Here is a 17,404-nt window from a genome sequence, read left to right on the forward strand (position 1 = left end):
TGGGAAGATCTTCTTAACAACCTACCTACCTCCACGTCTGTCCTCGTACTTATAGATCTGTCTCCATTATACTGCAGTTGTTCTAGATGGCGTCAGGTGTAATTGCTGGGTTACCTGTTCTTCATTGATTGGGCATTTTTACTTCATATCTTCTGGACGTGAGTTTTCCTGTATGAATTCCCTTCTTTCCATTTCATCTGACTCCGCAATACAAAAAGCAAAGGGTGAATCAATCAATCTCAATCAATCAATCTCTCTCTCTCTCTCTCTCTCTCTCTCTCTCTCTCTCTCTCTCTCTCTCTCTCTCTCTCTCTCTCAAGACTGAGCCATTTATCACACTACTGATTTTTGGAGAGTGTGACTATTTTTCTAATTATCCTGTTCATTTCCCCTAAACTCTGATCCTGTAGATAATTAATTCCAAAGCCTTTTGTTTCCTAGCCCCCATCTTAATTCAGTGTACCAAGAACTTCAGGGAGCCTGTGCTCTGTTTCCTCTCACCATTGCATCCACCTTCATCCGTCTCCTGACAGGCCCGCCAAGCACGGTTTTGGTTCCTTCTTCTCTTGGGGCTAATGGGCTGGGGCTAATGTTCCATGCCCTTCCTTTTCTTTAACCTAAGTCCATTGCACTGAAATGGATCCCTGGTGCCAACCAACAGATTTCAATATGGTAAGTGGAGAACACAACAATCATGGGGACAGGAAGGCTTGCCCTGTTTGGTCAGGTGGATGTTTATCCTGTGCACTCTGGTTCTCATCGTGTCTCCAGCCTTCTGATTCAATCATGTTCTGACCTTCGGCTCAGGAAGAGAGAGATCACCTTTCCTGGATCTATAACTTAATTTATAGATTACTTCAAAGATCCCTTCTACACTCACATGTATCTGTTACATATTTGGCTTCTGTTGATCCCTAATTTTTTCTGTGTTTATTTATTTGTCTCAGACCCACTCCAGCTTCCAGGAGAGATCGTTCAGAAATCTGAGTATGTATCTTCATTTCTGTTGGTTCCCTGGGTAAATTGTTCTCATCTCACCATATTTTTTACACATGCTTGCCTATTATTTACATCCTTCTGACGTTACATCTTCTCTTCCCCAGCTCACTTCTTCTTTGGAAATATGAAGAGGATTGATATTCAGTGGACTGTGGTTCAATTCTTAGCCTAGAACTGACAAATGATATAAATTTGGAAAATCATTGAGTGTTGGGCTTTAAATATGTCTTATGTATGCACCAAAAGAGTTAGACCTGGTGCTCTCCATCGTGGACACTGTGATTGCCTTCCCAGCATCCATTCTACCCTTCCTCTGTTATGTCACAATCATCCTCTATGGGTGTGGCCTGCTTGACCTAAGCTTATTGGTGAAATCCCTGGTTCAGGGGTGGATATGCAACACAATTTGGCTTATTACACAGCCATCACTCTATTTGTGTTCCTTGTTGAGATGACACTGTAATGGGCTTTGAGACATTGTTCTGGGCAACGTGGCATGTGAATGGGATGTGAATGGGACGGCAGGACTGCTGCTATCATTTTGCCACCATCAGGGATGTGGTCTAAGGATGAAGTGCACCCATAAAAGGGGTCAAAACAAGAGGATGGCCCACAAAGGTAGCTGAAGTCATGATAAAGCCGTGCCAGAATTTAGGTCTTCTCTCTGGGTATTTTCAGTTATCATCTGCTAAGTTCCTTTCAGTGTGTGAGGCAGTTTGAGATGGGCTTTCTGTTTTTCTACAATTAAAAACATCTGAAATGATAGTTTCCAAAATCCCTTCTATCTCTGCCATCCCTCTAGACCAACGTGTGTTAGTTGCTTTGCATGTTCATTCATATTACTTTTCACGGAGTCTCTGTTATTTATATTTCAAACCTCCTGCTTCTCCTCAGATCTTCTCCGCTGCCTCTTTCTTTCCAAAGGCATTGCCTACCTCCTGGATCCAGCTGTACAGCTGCCCCCTTTCGTGGGCTCCGCACGCTGGCTGGAGGCCGAGTGGAAGCTCCGAGCCTGAGTAGCTCTCATGTCCATAAGCTGAACCTATCCATGCCACGTTGCCACACTACTTCAAACCTTGTACAACAAGGCAAGTTAGGCCTTCATCGGGGCTTCCTGGGTAACTGTCAAGGGGAAGATGGCACCATCGAGAATCCGGAGTAGTTACCTCCTTGACAAATGAGTAGTGAAACGGGGAGCCATACAGATAAACTCCCACTGTTGTCTCCCTGCCGTGGGCTGTTCTGAGGGGTGTTTTTGTCTTTTCCATCTTCCTGTAGCTTTGCTTCGAGTCTCTCCTTGCCTCGCTTCTTCACCCTTCCCTGTGTTTGTAACTCTTAAATAGCGTCAACTTTTTAATCCTTGCCTCTGCTTTCTGAAGGACCATCTGCATCCTAATAAGGCAACCAAAGTTCAGGGATTAGCTGTTTAAAATCCATCTATGGTAGCTCTTGGATTTGCATCTGGATCTCATGTCAAGCCAGATGGCCATAAATGTTTTTAAATAGTTACTTGTTGGTTTGAAATCTTCTCACAGAACCGTAGCCAACGGTTCAAGGACCAACGCTGGTCCACAAACGACACTTTATATCGTCCTGATAATAATAGTGCTACACAAAAGCCTCAGAGTCTCCAGTTATGTTCTTTTTGCCATCTCCACCCTCCACTTCCTTCCCACAGCACTCGTGGCTGGTGGACTTGAGTGGTTGGGAAGACGTCAAAGAGACTTCCATAATCCACCCATTCCTGCATCAAATAATTCACACTTCATCGCATTCCTTCTTTATTTGGAGATGGAATGAATGGTTTATGACCCTGGAACACCTGCCAAGACTTTGATATGGCATTGTATTTGATGGTGGAAAACCAAAATTTGTTTCTTAGGCATTTAGATTACTTATAGATAGCTATCATATCTATAGCTATCTGTAATGGATATAGATATTTCAGATTATCATTTCACCTAAGCTACATCTTGTCTTCCGGCATTGAGGCCCAAAGCTCTGCCACTCAAAATACTTTTAAGTTTATTAGACAGGAGAAGAGCTTCATTTGTAATGGGGGTAGTAGTTGTTAGGGGCTGATATGAAGGTATAGAATTAGATCTAGTTTCAAAATCCAGCCTCACTATTAATTAGCTGTGTGTCTGGGGGAAATTTAAACCCTCTGAACCTCAGTTGTTTCATCCCTAAAAAGGGATAATAAGAACTAGTGACTGACCTGGAAGTACACACTATTCCCTAATAAAGTCCTGTTCTCCTTCCCCAATAAAATCTTAAAAAAAACAACAACAACAACAAAAAGAACTAGTGACTGAAAGACCAGTCAGGAGCTGGCATTTCCATCCGGACTTTATTACTTACAACTTAAAACTTATGAGGACCCAAGGTATGTTTCCTAACCTCTGTTTCATTTTCCTTATCTATTAAAGGAGAGCTAATGCTCCTACTAACAGAATAATTGTGGATTGTAGCTTACCTAATATGTACCTAGTTCTTAGAAGACGGCATAGTACGTAGTAAGATCTCAATAGGTGTTAGCTACTACCTTCGTGATAGGCCTGTAGTGGTGGTTGAATGACATAACCTCAAGTTTTAAAGCATCTGACACATGCTAGGTACCCAATACCTTGAAACCACTCCTCTGTCCCAAGAAGGTGAAAATACAACCTACAGAATAAGATAAAATATTTGTAAATCATATATCTGATAAGGGTTTACTATCCAGAATACAGAAAGAATTCCTACAATTCAACAACAAAAAGACATACTCATAATTATTTCTATACATTTATCTTTTAAATTACATAGAAAATAAAGTGAAATTACAAAACCCCCAAAATGCAATAAAACTGGCTTTTATATTAACCCATGTACATTTAGCGGTGATTTTTACATCTTCATGTGGCTTTAAGTTACTATCTAGTGTTGTTTCATTTCAATCTGAAGGACTCCCTTTGGCATTTCATTTAGGACTAGCTACTAGTAACAAACTCCCTCAGCTTTTGTTTATCTAGGATTGTTTTAATTTCTCCCTCATTTTTGAGGGACAACATTGCTGGATCCAGAATTTTTGGTTAACAGTTTTTTTCTTTCAACACTTTCAATATGCTACCTCACTGCCCTCTGTCCTACATAATTTTTGATGAAAAATTGGCTGTTAACTTTATGAGGATTCTTTGTAAATGACAAAGTGCTTCTCTCTTGCTGAGTTCAGGATTCCCTCCTCATGGATGCTGGGGAAAGAGTATGGTACATTGTGATCAGAGTTCATTGGCCAAAGCAAGGGTCAAGGTCAAGCCAGTCCCCAGGATAGGAAAGGATTCTCCTCCTGCTGAGAGGGGCAGTGAATTAGGGAACAATAATACAATCTACCACAATGCCTAACTTCAATCCAGAAGTATAAGATTAAGTATGTCTCAAAAAATGTAACATTACATGTTGTGATTTGCTTTGATTGTTAGAGTCTGTTGCCTCCATAACCTAGATACATACTTATAATTAAAGAAGGAAAAAAATTAGATAGAACATTGTTTTCAACCCTAAGTGTTTAAAAACCCAGCACCTGGAGAAACTGGATAGCCACATGTGAAAGAATGAATTTGGGTCTTTATTTTACACCGTATACAAAAATTAACTCAAAATGGATTAAAGATCTAGACATAAGAACTAAAACTATAAAATTCTTAGAAGGATACATGGAGGAAAAGCTTCATGACATTGGATTTGGCAATGATTTAATGGATATGATACCACAAGCACAGATAACAAAAAGAAAAATAAATTTGACTTTATCAAAATGAAAATCTTGTGTGCCTCACAGGACATCATTGAGAGAGTGAAAAGGCAAATTGAAGGGCTACTTCTTAGATAAAGGTCAGGCTTTCGAATCTTCCACAAAGTACTTCCCCTACTGTTTACTACCATAGAGATGCGTAGTGAGGACCTTGTTCAATATATACAAGAATCTTCTCAGCAGGGATATTACTGCCCCATTTTATGAGAAAGGAATTAAGGCATAGAAAAGGCACAGAAAGGCAAATAAATCTGTACAGCTTCACATAGCATGTTGGAAGCAAAGTCACTACTCTAATCCAATCATTCATTAGATTTTCATTGCTTTTTAAAAAAACACACCGCTGCTTCCCGTTAAGGTCATATTTACCTACCCTTCTATGGACCCAGCAGCCCTCCTTCTCCTGTTTAAACGAAAGTCTGTATATTTCCTATGTACTCCCATTCCTACGTTCACTGGGCATCTTTTAGAACTTGCACAGAAGGACCTCTTTCTCTTGGAACATTTGAGCTGGCTGTCTACTAGGGAAATAACTAGATGTCTACATTTCCTGAGTACAGAAGTCTAATTTATTCTGTCATAAATGAGGAAGTGTGGCAACCACAGCTCTCCCTTCTCAACAGGAGGGTTGTGGTTTCCTTTTGTTGCCTGAATTCCGGGGCTTACCTTTGGTTAGAATTCTGTTTATTCTTTTCTTTGGAGGGAAGACCAGCCTCTTCCCTCCACAACTGCAGCACTTGCGTTTTGCTAACCCCCTCGGAGAACTTGTATCTCCACAGACAACTAATATAATTCTGACATCCACTCCATCCCAAACATGGATAATTTCTGGCACTATCCTTCAGGCAAGTTCTAATACCTAATGTATTGTCTCATTTTTAATCATTGTAACTAAGTGGCATGCTAATTACCCAACAAGTATGAAGCCTAGGAATATAGGGACAGAGCATAACGGTGTAATTTTTAAAAACTTGGCAATTTAGTTTGACATCCATCTAATGATATACAATTATTTGGCCTGTTGTAATTAGACATGTAATGTAAGCCGTTTACTTAGCTGACTATAATTTCCATTAGTTTTGTAGTTTCTCCTATGGTTTAATTCTTGTTACTGAAAACACATGGCATCTCTTTTTTCTGCGCACTGAGGAGAGTCTGTAGCTGATGTCGTCTTGTGAGTATGGAGAACAGACCGGATACCTCACAACTTGGCACAGAGACAGGCCTCTTTCTTGCCTTTCTGCCTTTTTCTTGCCTTTCTTCCAGTCTGGCCAAATGAACTGTTTCCTCCCACGTGATTTCCACTTGTCCCCGGTGCCCCCTTTCTACGACATGCCCACTCCTTGCCTCCAGGCCCACGTGTCCTTGAGCGTCCTTCCCTGTGTTCTACTTCTTGGTCTGCTGGGCTAGGCTGGGGTCGGTGTGATGCCAGCCAGTGCAAGGCGGTGGCGTCTTTGGGTCAGTACGCTATATACCTGGTAGCAGGATCTCTCTGGAACTAAAGACAGGAATTTGTTGTGACCACTGGGGCCCAAGAGGCTATCCCAGTTTTGAAACATACTCAGTAAACATGATCAGGTAATCAGAATCTGTTAAAATGTTGATTGAGGCCAAGACCAAGAACATTTTTAGCTTGAGACTCTCTTTAGGGATTTGCTGAAGAACCGAAATTCACTTTGCTTGATCATCTTGGTTATCGGGTGGTCTTCAAAGGGGTTTCCTAGCAGATTCCTGGCCTGCCCAGACTCCTCTTTAGTCTCATGAACAACGCTCTTTCTGCTCCAGGTTCAGCTCTAGAGCCCTTCCCCAAGCCTGACCTCTCTTCAGACTGAGGAGGGCCTGGGCTGTCCCACCCGGGCAGGCAGGGGCTGAGGGCATGTGGACAGGGGCCTCCTGGGAAAAGAGGGAAGTCACAGAAACTGAGTTTATCCCTTTTCTAGTCTTGCTTGCTCTAAATAGTGTTTACAACTGCTCAGTCTGCAGTTTCTCCCTGGTAGTTCGGTCATGTGCTCTGAGGATAAAACAGACCCTCGCAACAGGCTAAACCTTGTCATCAGTCAGAAATGCTCGGTTCTATAGAAACAGACATGACTCTACTCCAACTGAGTTCTCTACATAAAACTGCACCGGTCTCTGGAGATGGCTAGTCTCCAGTCCCCCAAAGCAGATTACAGAAGCTTATTTCCCCAAACAGGCAAGGACCTCTCCTAGTAGACAGATGGATGAAAGGATCATTCACTAGGTGACCTGTGCAGATCCAAAAAGAATCACAGGTGTGGCTCAAAGCAGGAGTTTGTTTCAGTTGTACATGCAAGTTGTACAATACACTTGCACATGCAAGTGTGTTTGTGGGAGGGGGGCTTGTGCATTAGCCCAAGGATGCTTAGGGAGCTCTGCTAGTAACCTGCGGAAGGCTGGCACAGTAGTTTGGTATTTGCTACGCTATTTCTTGAATTGGTCCCAATTGTCAATGTCCTCTTTTGCTGACATGTCCGTTGTTCTTGTCAGAGAGCCATGATCACTTGGCACGCTTTTCACAGATCCAGCGGTACTCGGTGTCACATAACGCAGCATCAAATGTCATTGTTAGGCCTATGGTCACACAGTTGAAATTCTGATGGTGGTTGGTAACACTAAATGGGAAAAGATGGCATGGTTAAGGCCCATCATTTCAGCCCTGCCTTTTTCTGATTCCAGACCCCCTCTCCAGCCCCAAATCCAGCTCTAAATTGGTCCTTTCCTGTCAACAGTCCTGTGAGCTTGTGTGGACTGACAGTCTTGGGCTAACTCAGTCTGTATCTGGTCAGAAACATCTCTTGGGTCATCTGCCCCATTTTCTCCTAGAAATAACGTTTTAGTACGGAGGATACTATGTTAACAGCAGGACGACCGAGAGCAGGATGGAAGAAACTTCTCTTCCTTTCCTAGGCACCAGCTGGCTTCAGGAAAAACTTTGTTAGCCTTCTCCCACCTTTTTCTATTATTCAGTCCCTTTTGGTTTACCTGGAAGGAGTGGTTTTATGGAACGGTCATGTTTTGGAGTTGAGTGGATGTGGGATCAAATTGTGGCTCTATCACTTCCGGTCATGGTGACATTTGACACATTTCTAAGTCTGAAATCCTGGATTCAACTATCTGTTAAATGAGAATCAATAAAAGCTTTTTCTGTAGCATCACGGTGAACACTGCAGGCAATGACACCTGAGTGCTTAGCAGACGCCTGGCATTTAGGAGACATTGAATATGAATTTCTTCTCCTCTGGGAAGCACGGTTCCAGGCTGGGGAGCCGACTTGCTTTCTGTCTGACTCAACCTCTTCATACACTGGCAATGCCATGTTCTTCACCACTGCTGTGTCCATAGAATTATACATAGGAGATAGCTCTTGGGAGTTAAAATTCAAAGCTTTAAGTTACAGATATGTTGCCTATCATAACCTTTCTTTAGATAAAGAAGCCACATCTGGGGAACTTGTAAGAACGTGGTTATAAAATGTGATCTATGGATTAAAAAGGACTTAATGAGATATAGCAAATGAATGATATGCATATGGATTTGTTTGGATCCTCATCTGAATAAATTAATTTGTTTTATACTCTTCTCTCTACTTAGAAATGTTTGGTATGTTCCATAATACAAGATTAACCAAAAATGTGTCTCTGGGAATAGATGGGTTGGAAGAAAGGAGAGGAATAGGAGGACAAAGAGCCAGGTTTCAGCCTTTGTGCTATTCCAGAACAAATCCACTGAGTCTCAGGTCTCATTCTCGGGGCAAACAGTTCCCTAGAAAAATGTGGGATGTTCACATACTTGCCATTGAAAATGGAGTTGTTGATCCAATACCACCTTTTCTGTGCATTCTGGTACATTAAGCCAATAAAATACTTCTCAGCAGCAGTTATGTCCTGGAGAAACTTCTAGAAATTAAAAAAAAATAAACAACTCAATAGAAACATAAGCACAGACAACAGTTTAGTGGTTAGCAGAGGGTAAGGAGGTTTTGAGCGGAGGCAGAGGAGGGCAAAGAAGGTCAAATATATGGTGACAGAAGGAGATGTGACTCTGGGCAGTGAACACACAAAGCAAAGTATAGGTGATATATTATAGACTTGTACTCTTGAAACCTATATAATTTTATTAACCATGTTACTCCCCCCAAATTTAATAAATAAATGAAACAGTTCAATAGAAAGTTCTGTGCCAGTGGGCCCATGATTATATCTGATTCCGGGAACAAGGAAGGCAGATGGGGGACTCGGGCTGGCTATCGCGGGCACCCACCGTAACCCCCAGAGAGGTCATTCTCAGTCTACACAGAGCATCAGAATCACCTGGAGATCTTGTTGAAATGCAGACTGTTGGGCCTATGGTTCAGTATTTCTGCTGGAGGGGAACAAGAATTTACATTCCCAACAAATCCCCAGGTGACGCTGACGCTGCTCTTCAGGGACCACACTTTGAAGGAGGGGAAGGATACCATGCTGTCTAACAGAGGGTAATTGCAATACATCTTTTTACTTTTATTCCCTCTGATAGGAGTGTTTCCCTTGCCAGAAATGTTACGTTCCAAATGGGGTTTGGTCAAGTGAATTCCTTGAGTACTTGGTGAGAGAAAACAGGGAGATTTAAAAGTGGATTGCTAAAGCAAATGATCCCGCAAGAATAATCAGTGTGTATTGAGTATTTGCTAACTTGACACTAATTCAAGACATCTCCGTGAACCACAAATCACTCCATCCAGAAGTCTGGGGGTTCTTGGGCTCTTCTGGGCTTTTCACCCACCTCCCATAATCAGTCGGTATCTGAGTCCACTTGGATATTTTCTCTATCCCCATGGTTTTTGCCTTTACTCCTCCTTTTCCAATGTTCTCCTTCCCTAAAATATCTAATTTGATTATTTTTAAAAATTAATTACCAAATGTAGTCATTTAACAAACATTTGAATGTGTCTTACAGGCCAGGCATTATGGAAGGCTGGGGATATGGAAAGAAATCATTTCTCCTAAATAAATTATTATGTAAAACAGGGATTGGCAAGCTACAACCAGAGGGCCAAACCCAGAGAGTAGCCCTTTTTTGTACATAAGGAGGTCTCTGAAGCTGTTAGAATTTTGTTCAAAATATTGTGCTTATGTAATGCTTCTGGGGAGAGGTGCATAGATTTCACCTCCATTTCTAAAACATCGGTCATCCCAACACGTTCAAGTTCCATAGGTCTAGTAAGAGGAGATAGACGAGTTGACCAGCATAGTGAGATGTTCCAGGTATAGTGTAAGGAAGTATGTGCTAAATCTGGCACAGGCAGAAAGAAGAAAGTGATCAATTCTACACGGATTTGAGATTTTCCAGAGAGACTATAGATGAGGCGATACTTGAGATGAATTTTGGGAAATAGCTGTTTGTCAGGCAAATGCTAGGCAAGGGTGTGGGTCAGGTTTGGACTTCTTGGAAGAGGGAGCATCAGCTCTCAGGCAGATTGCAGAGTAGTCTAGAGGATTGTACGAACTGCAAGATGTTCCATATGTTGGTTGCAGAAGTAGAAGGGAGGTGGGTTGGGAGACAAAACTTAAGAAGCTGAACTATAGGTCATGTTCGGGAAACTGGCCTTGAACCGACTTTAATTTAGAAAATGGCGTGGACAGTTTAGAGCCTTAGAGATTATCATAATCAGTTTTATGGAGGATATGTAAGAGGGGGCAAAGCTAGAGAGAAAGAGAAGAGTTAGAAGAATTCTGAAGAAATCCACGTGAAAGCCGAACTATTTGCTGTGTGAATAGATAGGAAAAGATTTGGTTAGTAACTACTTTAGGAGAGAAGAGAAAAGGTAAAGTTCCAGAAACCTGTCAGCACTTGATCGTGGGTGACATAATTACTCACCAGTATTTGGAACACAAGTGGAGCAGTTGCGGTAAAGTATATAATGGACTTAGTTTGAATATGTTGAGTTTGTGATGCTCTTGAAACATCAAAGGGGAATTTGATATACTGTCTGGTCTAGAGAAGCCTAGCTGGAGAGGCTGAGCTGGGGATACAGATCTGAGAATCATCAGCAAACCACTGGTGTGATGAGCTTTTTCTGGGGTTAACCTGGAGTATGAGACGTGGAGAACGCCGAGGATAGCACTTGAGATGCACCAGAACTTAAAAGGAAAAAGGCTATCAACTTCCTGTCCCATTCCCCTCTTCTTCTTTTTTCTTTTCTCCCCATTGTCTTGCTCCTGGTTTCCTACCTTAAAGTATTTTTCCTTCCCACTGGGCTTTAGAGGATCTGTAGCACCCCAATCCCTGCGTTTTGTTGGACATTTATTACCAAGATTCACAGAAGATCCTCTTACAAATTCTTCTCAATCACGGGAGGACTTTTTAGAAGAGGGGTGAAGGGGTAGAGGGGAGAGAAACAAGTTGACTGTATGTAGCATAATGTCTAGCACTCCGCAAATGCTTAGGATTTGAAGAAAAAGCAACTATTAACCCAAATAAATTATTGTCTAAAATTGATTAGCGTGTAGCTTTTGGAGTTAGAGAGATCTCAGTTCAAGTCCATGTGCTGTCACTTAGTAGGCATATGACTTTGGTCAGAGTACTTTACTGTGCCCTTGTTTCCTTGCACATAAAAAAATATGGATAATAACCTCCTCAGAATTGTTATGAGTGTAATAGGAGGTAATAAAATAAAGCTATTTGCATAGTGTTAACAATTTTTATTCTCATAACTGTACACTGCAATCCTAATTCTATGACTGGATCCTTCATTTTTTACATTCCTTATTTTGTTAATTTGCATCTTCCTTATTTACAAGGCAGACTAGGATGATGCTTTACTAGCTCACATCTATGTGAGAAGTTCTTACACACTTTTAAACATCAGCTTATTTGGTCATTCCCTGCACTTTAAATGTCCTGGCCCATACCTAGGCTGCTGGTCTACCACTGTGCCTCATGGGAGACACCAGAGTGTGGCTGTCACTGACTCATATGGACCTGAGGAACATACCCACTGCTAGGGAGAAGAGTCTCCCGTTTTCAAATTCAGAACAAAGAGCTTGGGCTCTCAGCCAGCCACCTCTCCACCCCTTACCCCCACCTCGCCCCTGCTTCACTAATCCAGCTGCCCCACCGTCTCCACCCACTGAGGCTGAGGTAGGATGGACTGCTTCACTATACCCTTCTAATGCTCTCACCAATTTCTCGGGCGTGTCGACAATGGCCAAAGTAGATTCTTCTGTTTTACAATAGTCCTTGCTTTTGTTCCAAGACATTTCAAAGGTGGACAAGAAAAAACATCTTCCTTGATGAAAATCCCACCTTCTGGGGCAGACTAAGGAAATCAAAAAAAAGAGTGTAAGATTGGTGGTTGTGAATGTGAACCCTGGAACTGAGACATAAGATAATGGGTCATGGGTTTCTTTATAACAGTTGTAGCGATACAAATCATCCTCAATCCGGAAAGAAATTTCACCCTAATTGTAGTCTCAGTTTCCCATCTGTAACATGAAGGGAATGAATTCGAAGGTCTATATGGTTCCTTTCAGCAAAGAAGTTTCATAAGAAAGGGGACAATGGGAAAAGCCTTTAAGAAATCGGTATATAAGAACCTGGGATTGGAGAAGAGGTTATAACCATGCACCTTACCTGTTCCAGAGCTCTCTGTGGGACTGAAGCTGGGATTATCGCTCCCGAAAATCTGTGGGACTGAAATGAAAAGAAAACCGGAAGGTAAGCATGTGGTGAATATAACACACAAACATCAGAGAAGCTGTAAAGTCCCTACGACTATGTGTCTCTGAACAGTGGTGGTGACAAAGGCCGCTTTTGGCCGCTCTGTGCTAGAATTTTTCAGATATTTTCTTTCTTTGAGACTCCCATCTAACTACTACCATTATTGGTCATGCCCCACAGCCCAAGCTCTAGTTCTAGTTTTATGGTTTTGTATCCCTCGGTGTGGCAGTAGGAGTGAAATGTTGAGAAAAAGAACAGGAGAAAGGAAGAGGAATGGATGATTTAGTACCTGAAGGGAAACCTCACTCTTTTCCCATAAACACCTCTGACAGTATTGTCCCCAAAGAGCTGTGGAGGGCACTTCCCCTCCAAGCTCCACACAGCATCTTTGCTGCCCTCCCAGTTCCAGCGTCTCAGACCCCATATGAGAACTCATGATCCTGGCAGGCTTTTCTTACCAGCACCTTTCAACTCTAAGGATTGTGACTAACTGCAACGAGTGTCAGGAACAGGGGCTATTGGCAGACAAAGAGGCGAATGAACCTTCCAGAGATTTCTTATGGGCGGAAGAGAGTCAAATATTTCTTTATAAATAGGGGAATTGATAGGCCTCCGAGAGACCTCACTTTCCCTGGGAGCGCTGACTGTCTGAGCAGCCAGCTGCACTGGTGTCAGAAGCAGTCAGACTTATCCTCAATGGCTCAATTATTTGGGCACCGTGGTTAAAGACCATTTTAGTGTACCCAGATACCAAATTAGCTGCTTCCAGTGACATTCATAAGACACACAAGTTAGCATTCACTTTTCATTTCAGTTTGCAGTTCAAAGGTTCTTTGTGATATGCAATAACCTGGTTTTTATCAAAAACTGTTTTGGGATTATAACTGAACTGAACTCCATAAATATTTCATGAGCATTTTCTCCATAGAGCTCGGTGTACCGGGTACCTCAGTTGATATAAAGATGAATAAGAAATTATCCTTCTCCTGAAGATGTACATAGTAATAGGTGTCTTAAGAGGAAGTGAAAGGGAGATCCTTGGAAAAGCTTGAAAAGGAGGTGGTTTTAGTAGGGAGATCCATGCCTCGCTCTTCTCTGTACCCCCATAGCTCTGGCATCATGCCTTGTGCTTTCTGGATTATAGTTGACTAACATTTCCTGTTTTCTTCTTGTACGGTTGGTCTGGCATAGTATTTGACACACAGAAAGGTGTTGCAGAAAGGTGGACAGTCTTTGTTTTTTGGGGGGAATGGACTTCTTTATAACAATTCCTTTAGGTGTACAGCATGTCAGAGTTTATAACAGACTTTCACATCACGTGACACTGATTCCGTACAAATCATCCTCCTACCCACGAGGAAGACGAAGGATCAGAAATTTTACTCAGTCTAGTCTTGGTTTCCTGTCTATAAGAGAAAGGGAACTAATTAGAAGATTTCTCTCTTTTTCTGGCTGTGCTACATTTACTTTATTTTTTCCAGCTTTATTGAGATATAATTGATGTATAACAATGTATAAGTTTACGGTGTACAATGTGATGATTTGGTATATATATATTGCAAGATTTACTACCACAATAAATGAATTAACACCTCCATCACCTCACATAATTACCACTGTTTTTGTGGTGTGAGAACATTTAAGATCTACTCTCTTAGCAACTTTCAAGTATATAATCTGTATTGTTAACTCTATAGTAACCGTGCTGTACATCAGATCCCCAGAACTTATATATCTTATAAATTAGCAGGTTCTAATTCATGGATCCTTCCAGCCAAAAAATGTCTTGGGAAAGAAGCCCTTCAGAAAGGGCTTTCAGAATTCAGCACATAAGAACCTGGAGGGTGGAGAACACATTATTGTCACACACGTTACCTGTTCCGTAGCTCCCTGTGGGACTGAAGCTGTCATTGCTTGGGCCAAAAATCTGTGGGACTGCAAAGAAAGTCAGCTGTTCGCTCATCTCTAACTGCAGGATGAATAGAACTCACATGCCCACAGTGGCTGCTAGGTCACCATGATTACTAATGGGAAATATTGAACTCTCTGACTCAGGTCGGCGAAGAGTAGATGTTTTGTGTGCATATATTCACGTATTTATATTTTCTTCCTGCTCTTTTATGTGATAGGAATTGCACCTTTGGATTGGGTCACAAGGAAGATACATACCTCTTACCCAACCGCTGCCTCCTACTCACATTTCCTTCCTCATTTATTTTCCCTACTGGCTTCTGGGGCTGGAGAAGATTCTACCTGCTGCAATTGCAGTAAACTTCTTTGATAGGAGACCTTTTTTACTTTCTAAGCATTTGGATGAATACGTTTCTATGTTCACAGAGGGAAATCTCTCCCTCTGTAAAATCCTATCATCTTATAATGCAGCTCTTACTACAGCTTATCATTAGGATGAACTGGAGCTGTCTTTTCAAATTTTAGCACCAATAACAAGCACTGCTGAGTATTTCAGCTCAGATAACCCAGCTAATCTTCTAGGGCAAAAGCTTTGTGTGGGGTTCTAAGCACACACTCCAAGGTAGACCAAGGGACCTGGCCTATTTTGTGTGTGTTGGGGAGAAAGAGGGGCATTGTCAATTGCCCTTGGGTGGAAAGACTTGGGCACTTAACCTGTACATTTAACCTCCCATTCTGAGAAAAGGGTTCAAGAACAAGACGATATGGGGTTGGGGCAAGAGGTTGCTCAAATACTCACAATAAAGCAGAAACAAGGTCGTTCCGACGATTTTCAGCACCACTACGATAAGCCCGGAGATTATCATGTGCCAGTTCATGATGAAGGAGATGGGGAGGCCTGTGGGGATGAGAGCATGGCACCGCCATCAGTGTCCGGGGCCAGACTTCTTCCCACGGGGGTACATGCCCACTTCCTTCTCCGAGCACCCGTGGGGGAAGGTAAGCATGCCATTGGCAGGTACAAGGAGAGGACTTGGCGCTGGCCCAGAGGATGGGTAGGATCTTGTGCTGGTTGGGAGCCTTTGAACTAGACATGCTGCCTCTTCTCCACCCATCCCTTAGCTCTGGGCCTCAGTCCTGGCCCCATTTGTGGCCTCCAAACCCCGTCTATTGAAATAAATGCTCTCCCTCACATTGAGAACTCTTAGCCTTGGAATGATTCTTGCTGCCTAGGTCCTTACTTTGTAGTCTGGGCCATACTGCCATGAACTCACAGCAGCCTCAGTCTTTCAAAGACTAGGTCAGGAAGTCTGACACACAGGACAGGTGTCCTAAGGTCTTCGCATTGGTGAAGAGCCAGTAATCTGTGCCGAGAGGACAGACACATGACTTACCTGCTCTCTCCCTGGGCGGCTGGGCTGGTTTGCAGGTGGCAATCTTCCCAGGGGTCTGATGCTTGTGAGCGGGGCAGAGACCCTTTCTCCTGAGAATATGCTCCTGCTAAGGTGACATCCTGCCTTCTTCACACAGTCTCTGTGTCTTGGTCGCGTCTGCCAGCGAACACTTCTTCCTGTTGAGTGTTCTTGGCAACGGGAGTGGGTGCGGTAAGGAGGGGAAGGGAGTCTACAGCCTTTGCAAGAGGAAGTTTCCTGTCAGAAGGGTTTCAGTACGGGGCAACATTATTAGGAGAATTTGGAAAACCAAACTCCGCTTTTCTCTGTGTCGGAATCTTCTTGAAATACAGTGGAAAGAAAATGTAGTAAAATCTTAGCATATAGGGACTCTGGATGAAGGGTGCCTGGAAATGATTTGTACTTTCCTTGCAACATTTCTGCAAATCTAAAATTATGTAAAAATAAATATTTTAAGTAAAGAAATCCATCTGAAGCCACTTATATTATTAGTCAGCAGGTGCTTAAGTGTCCCATTCGCTCCACTCACGGTCACACAGCTCTGCTCAGTTCCTTTGCATGGACTTCTTTCTGGCCCCAGCTACCCACCTTCCAGACCATGTGCCGTACGCGGATGGTGACTATTCAGTATTTTTTGAGCGTAGTTCTCTGCTGGATACAGGAGATGGAGTGAGGCTCAGCAATCTGCAAATCTTATTATCAAGGACTTTTTATTGCATATTAAATGTGAAGTTTTCCTTTTATTATATATATTTTTCTACTATAAAAGCTACATGTGTTCATTAGAAAATATTGGTAAGGAAAATTGAAAAATTACAAAAAATCCATGTAAGTTCAAACATTTAACTATAGTCGTTATTGACATTTCTGGGTAGGGTACGTATTCTTTCTAGATGAGTAGATAGGTAGAAAAGATAGATATTGATTCATTTAGAAAAATGGAATCATATTGTATAAATTGTTTTGTAGTCTATGCATTGTAGATTAAACTAACTATATCACAGGTATCTTTCTATGTCAAAATATAGGTTTTAATAGTGTATTATTTAATATATATGTATCATATTCAGGTGTAAAAGCATATGATTTTTTTTAAACAATTGCACAACAGTGATTCATTTTGTAGAGTGCAGTGGATCACAACAAAAGTTTTCAGGTAGTCCCGGGTTTGATTCCTGGCTCTGCCATTTATAGCTGGATGGATGTCCTTGACTAAATTAATCTCTTTAAGTTTCCTTTTCTTCATCTATAAATAAGAGCCATTATAGTAAATACCGCATTGTGAGAATTAGCAAGATAATGCTTTTAATTTTATTAGCACGCCACCTGGCACCCTGACCACAAATTCTGACTATTCTAGCTATTTTCTAACACACCTATTGTGCAGTGAACATCCCGGCACACGCATCTTTGTACACACCCTACATAATTTCCTTAGGTTGATTTCCTAAGGAAAACTTGATTTCCTAAGGAAAACTTGATTTCCTCTGGTCACAGCTTCACTGCTCGCGGACCCCTGGTTGCTGTCCAGGACTCCACGTACCTCTTGGGCTCACTATGGGCTCACCAG

The 17,404-nt window shown here is 42.1% G+C and overlaps 2 protein-coding genes across 2 annotated transcripts in view; one reads left to right on the forward strand and one right to left on the reverse strand.

The window, feature by feature from the left end:
- Window positions 1-958: 958 nt before the first annotated feature.
- CLEC5A (C-type lectin domain containing 5A) lies at window positions 959-15,970 on the reverse strand. Its single transcript, XM_081038041.1, has 6 exons — window positions 15,817-15,970; window positions 15,222-15,320; window positions 12,425-12,484; window positions 11,974-12,110; window positions 8,603-8,709; window positions 959-7,425 (listed from the first exon to the last, which is right to left on the reverse strand). The coding sequence occupies exons 2-6, from the start codon at window positions 15,298-15,300 to the stop codon at window positions 7,311-7,313; spliced, it is 498 nt and encodes a 165-aa protein (XP_080894167.1). The 5' UTR covers window positions 15,301-15,320; window positions 15,817-15,970; the 3' UTR covers window positions 959-7,310.
- Window positions 12,442-17,404, forward strand: part of LOC308492962 (maltase-glucoamylase-like) — a 172,235-nt gene continuing 167,272 nt past the window's right edge. Inside the window, exon 1 of the mRNA XM_081038512.1 lies at window positions 12,442-12,508. The gene's annotated coding sequence lies outside the window, so the exon portion shown is untranslated. The remainder of the gene's footprint in view (window positions 12,509-17,404) is intronic.

The sequence above is a fragment of the Rhinolophus hipposideros genome, assembly GCF_964194185.1.
Source record: "Rhinolophus hipposideros genome assembly, chromosome: 25".
Taxonomy (NCBI): Eukaryota; Metazoa; Chordata; class Mammalia; order Chiroptera; family Rhinolophidae; genus Rhinolophus; species Rhinolophus hipposideros.

Bases quoted from the DNA above. Each gene is read 5' to 3' on its own strand.
- CLEC5A (XM_081038041.1), bottom strand. From the start codon at position 15,300: ATGAACTGGCACATGATAATCTCCGGGCTTATCGTAGTGGTGCTGAAA. The intron at 12,485-15,221 runs GTGAGTATTTGA...TTTTCATTTCAG, and splicing joins GACCTTGTTTCTGCTTTATT to TCCCACAGATTTTCGGGAGC. The intron at 8,710-11,973 runs GTGAGAGCATTA...TTTAATTTCTAG, and splicing joins TCGACACGCCCGAGAAATTG to AAGTTTCTCCAGGACATAAC.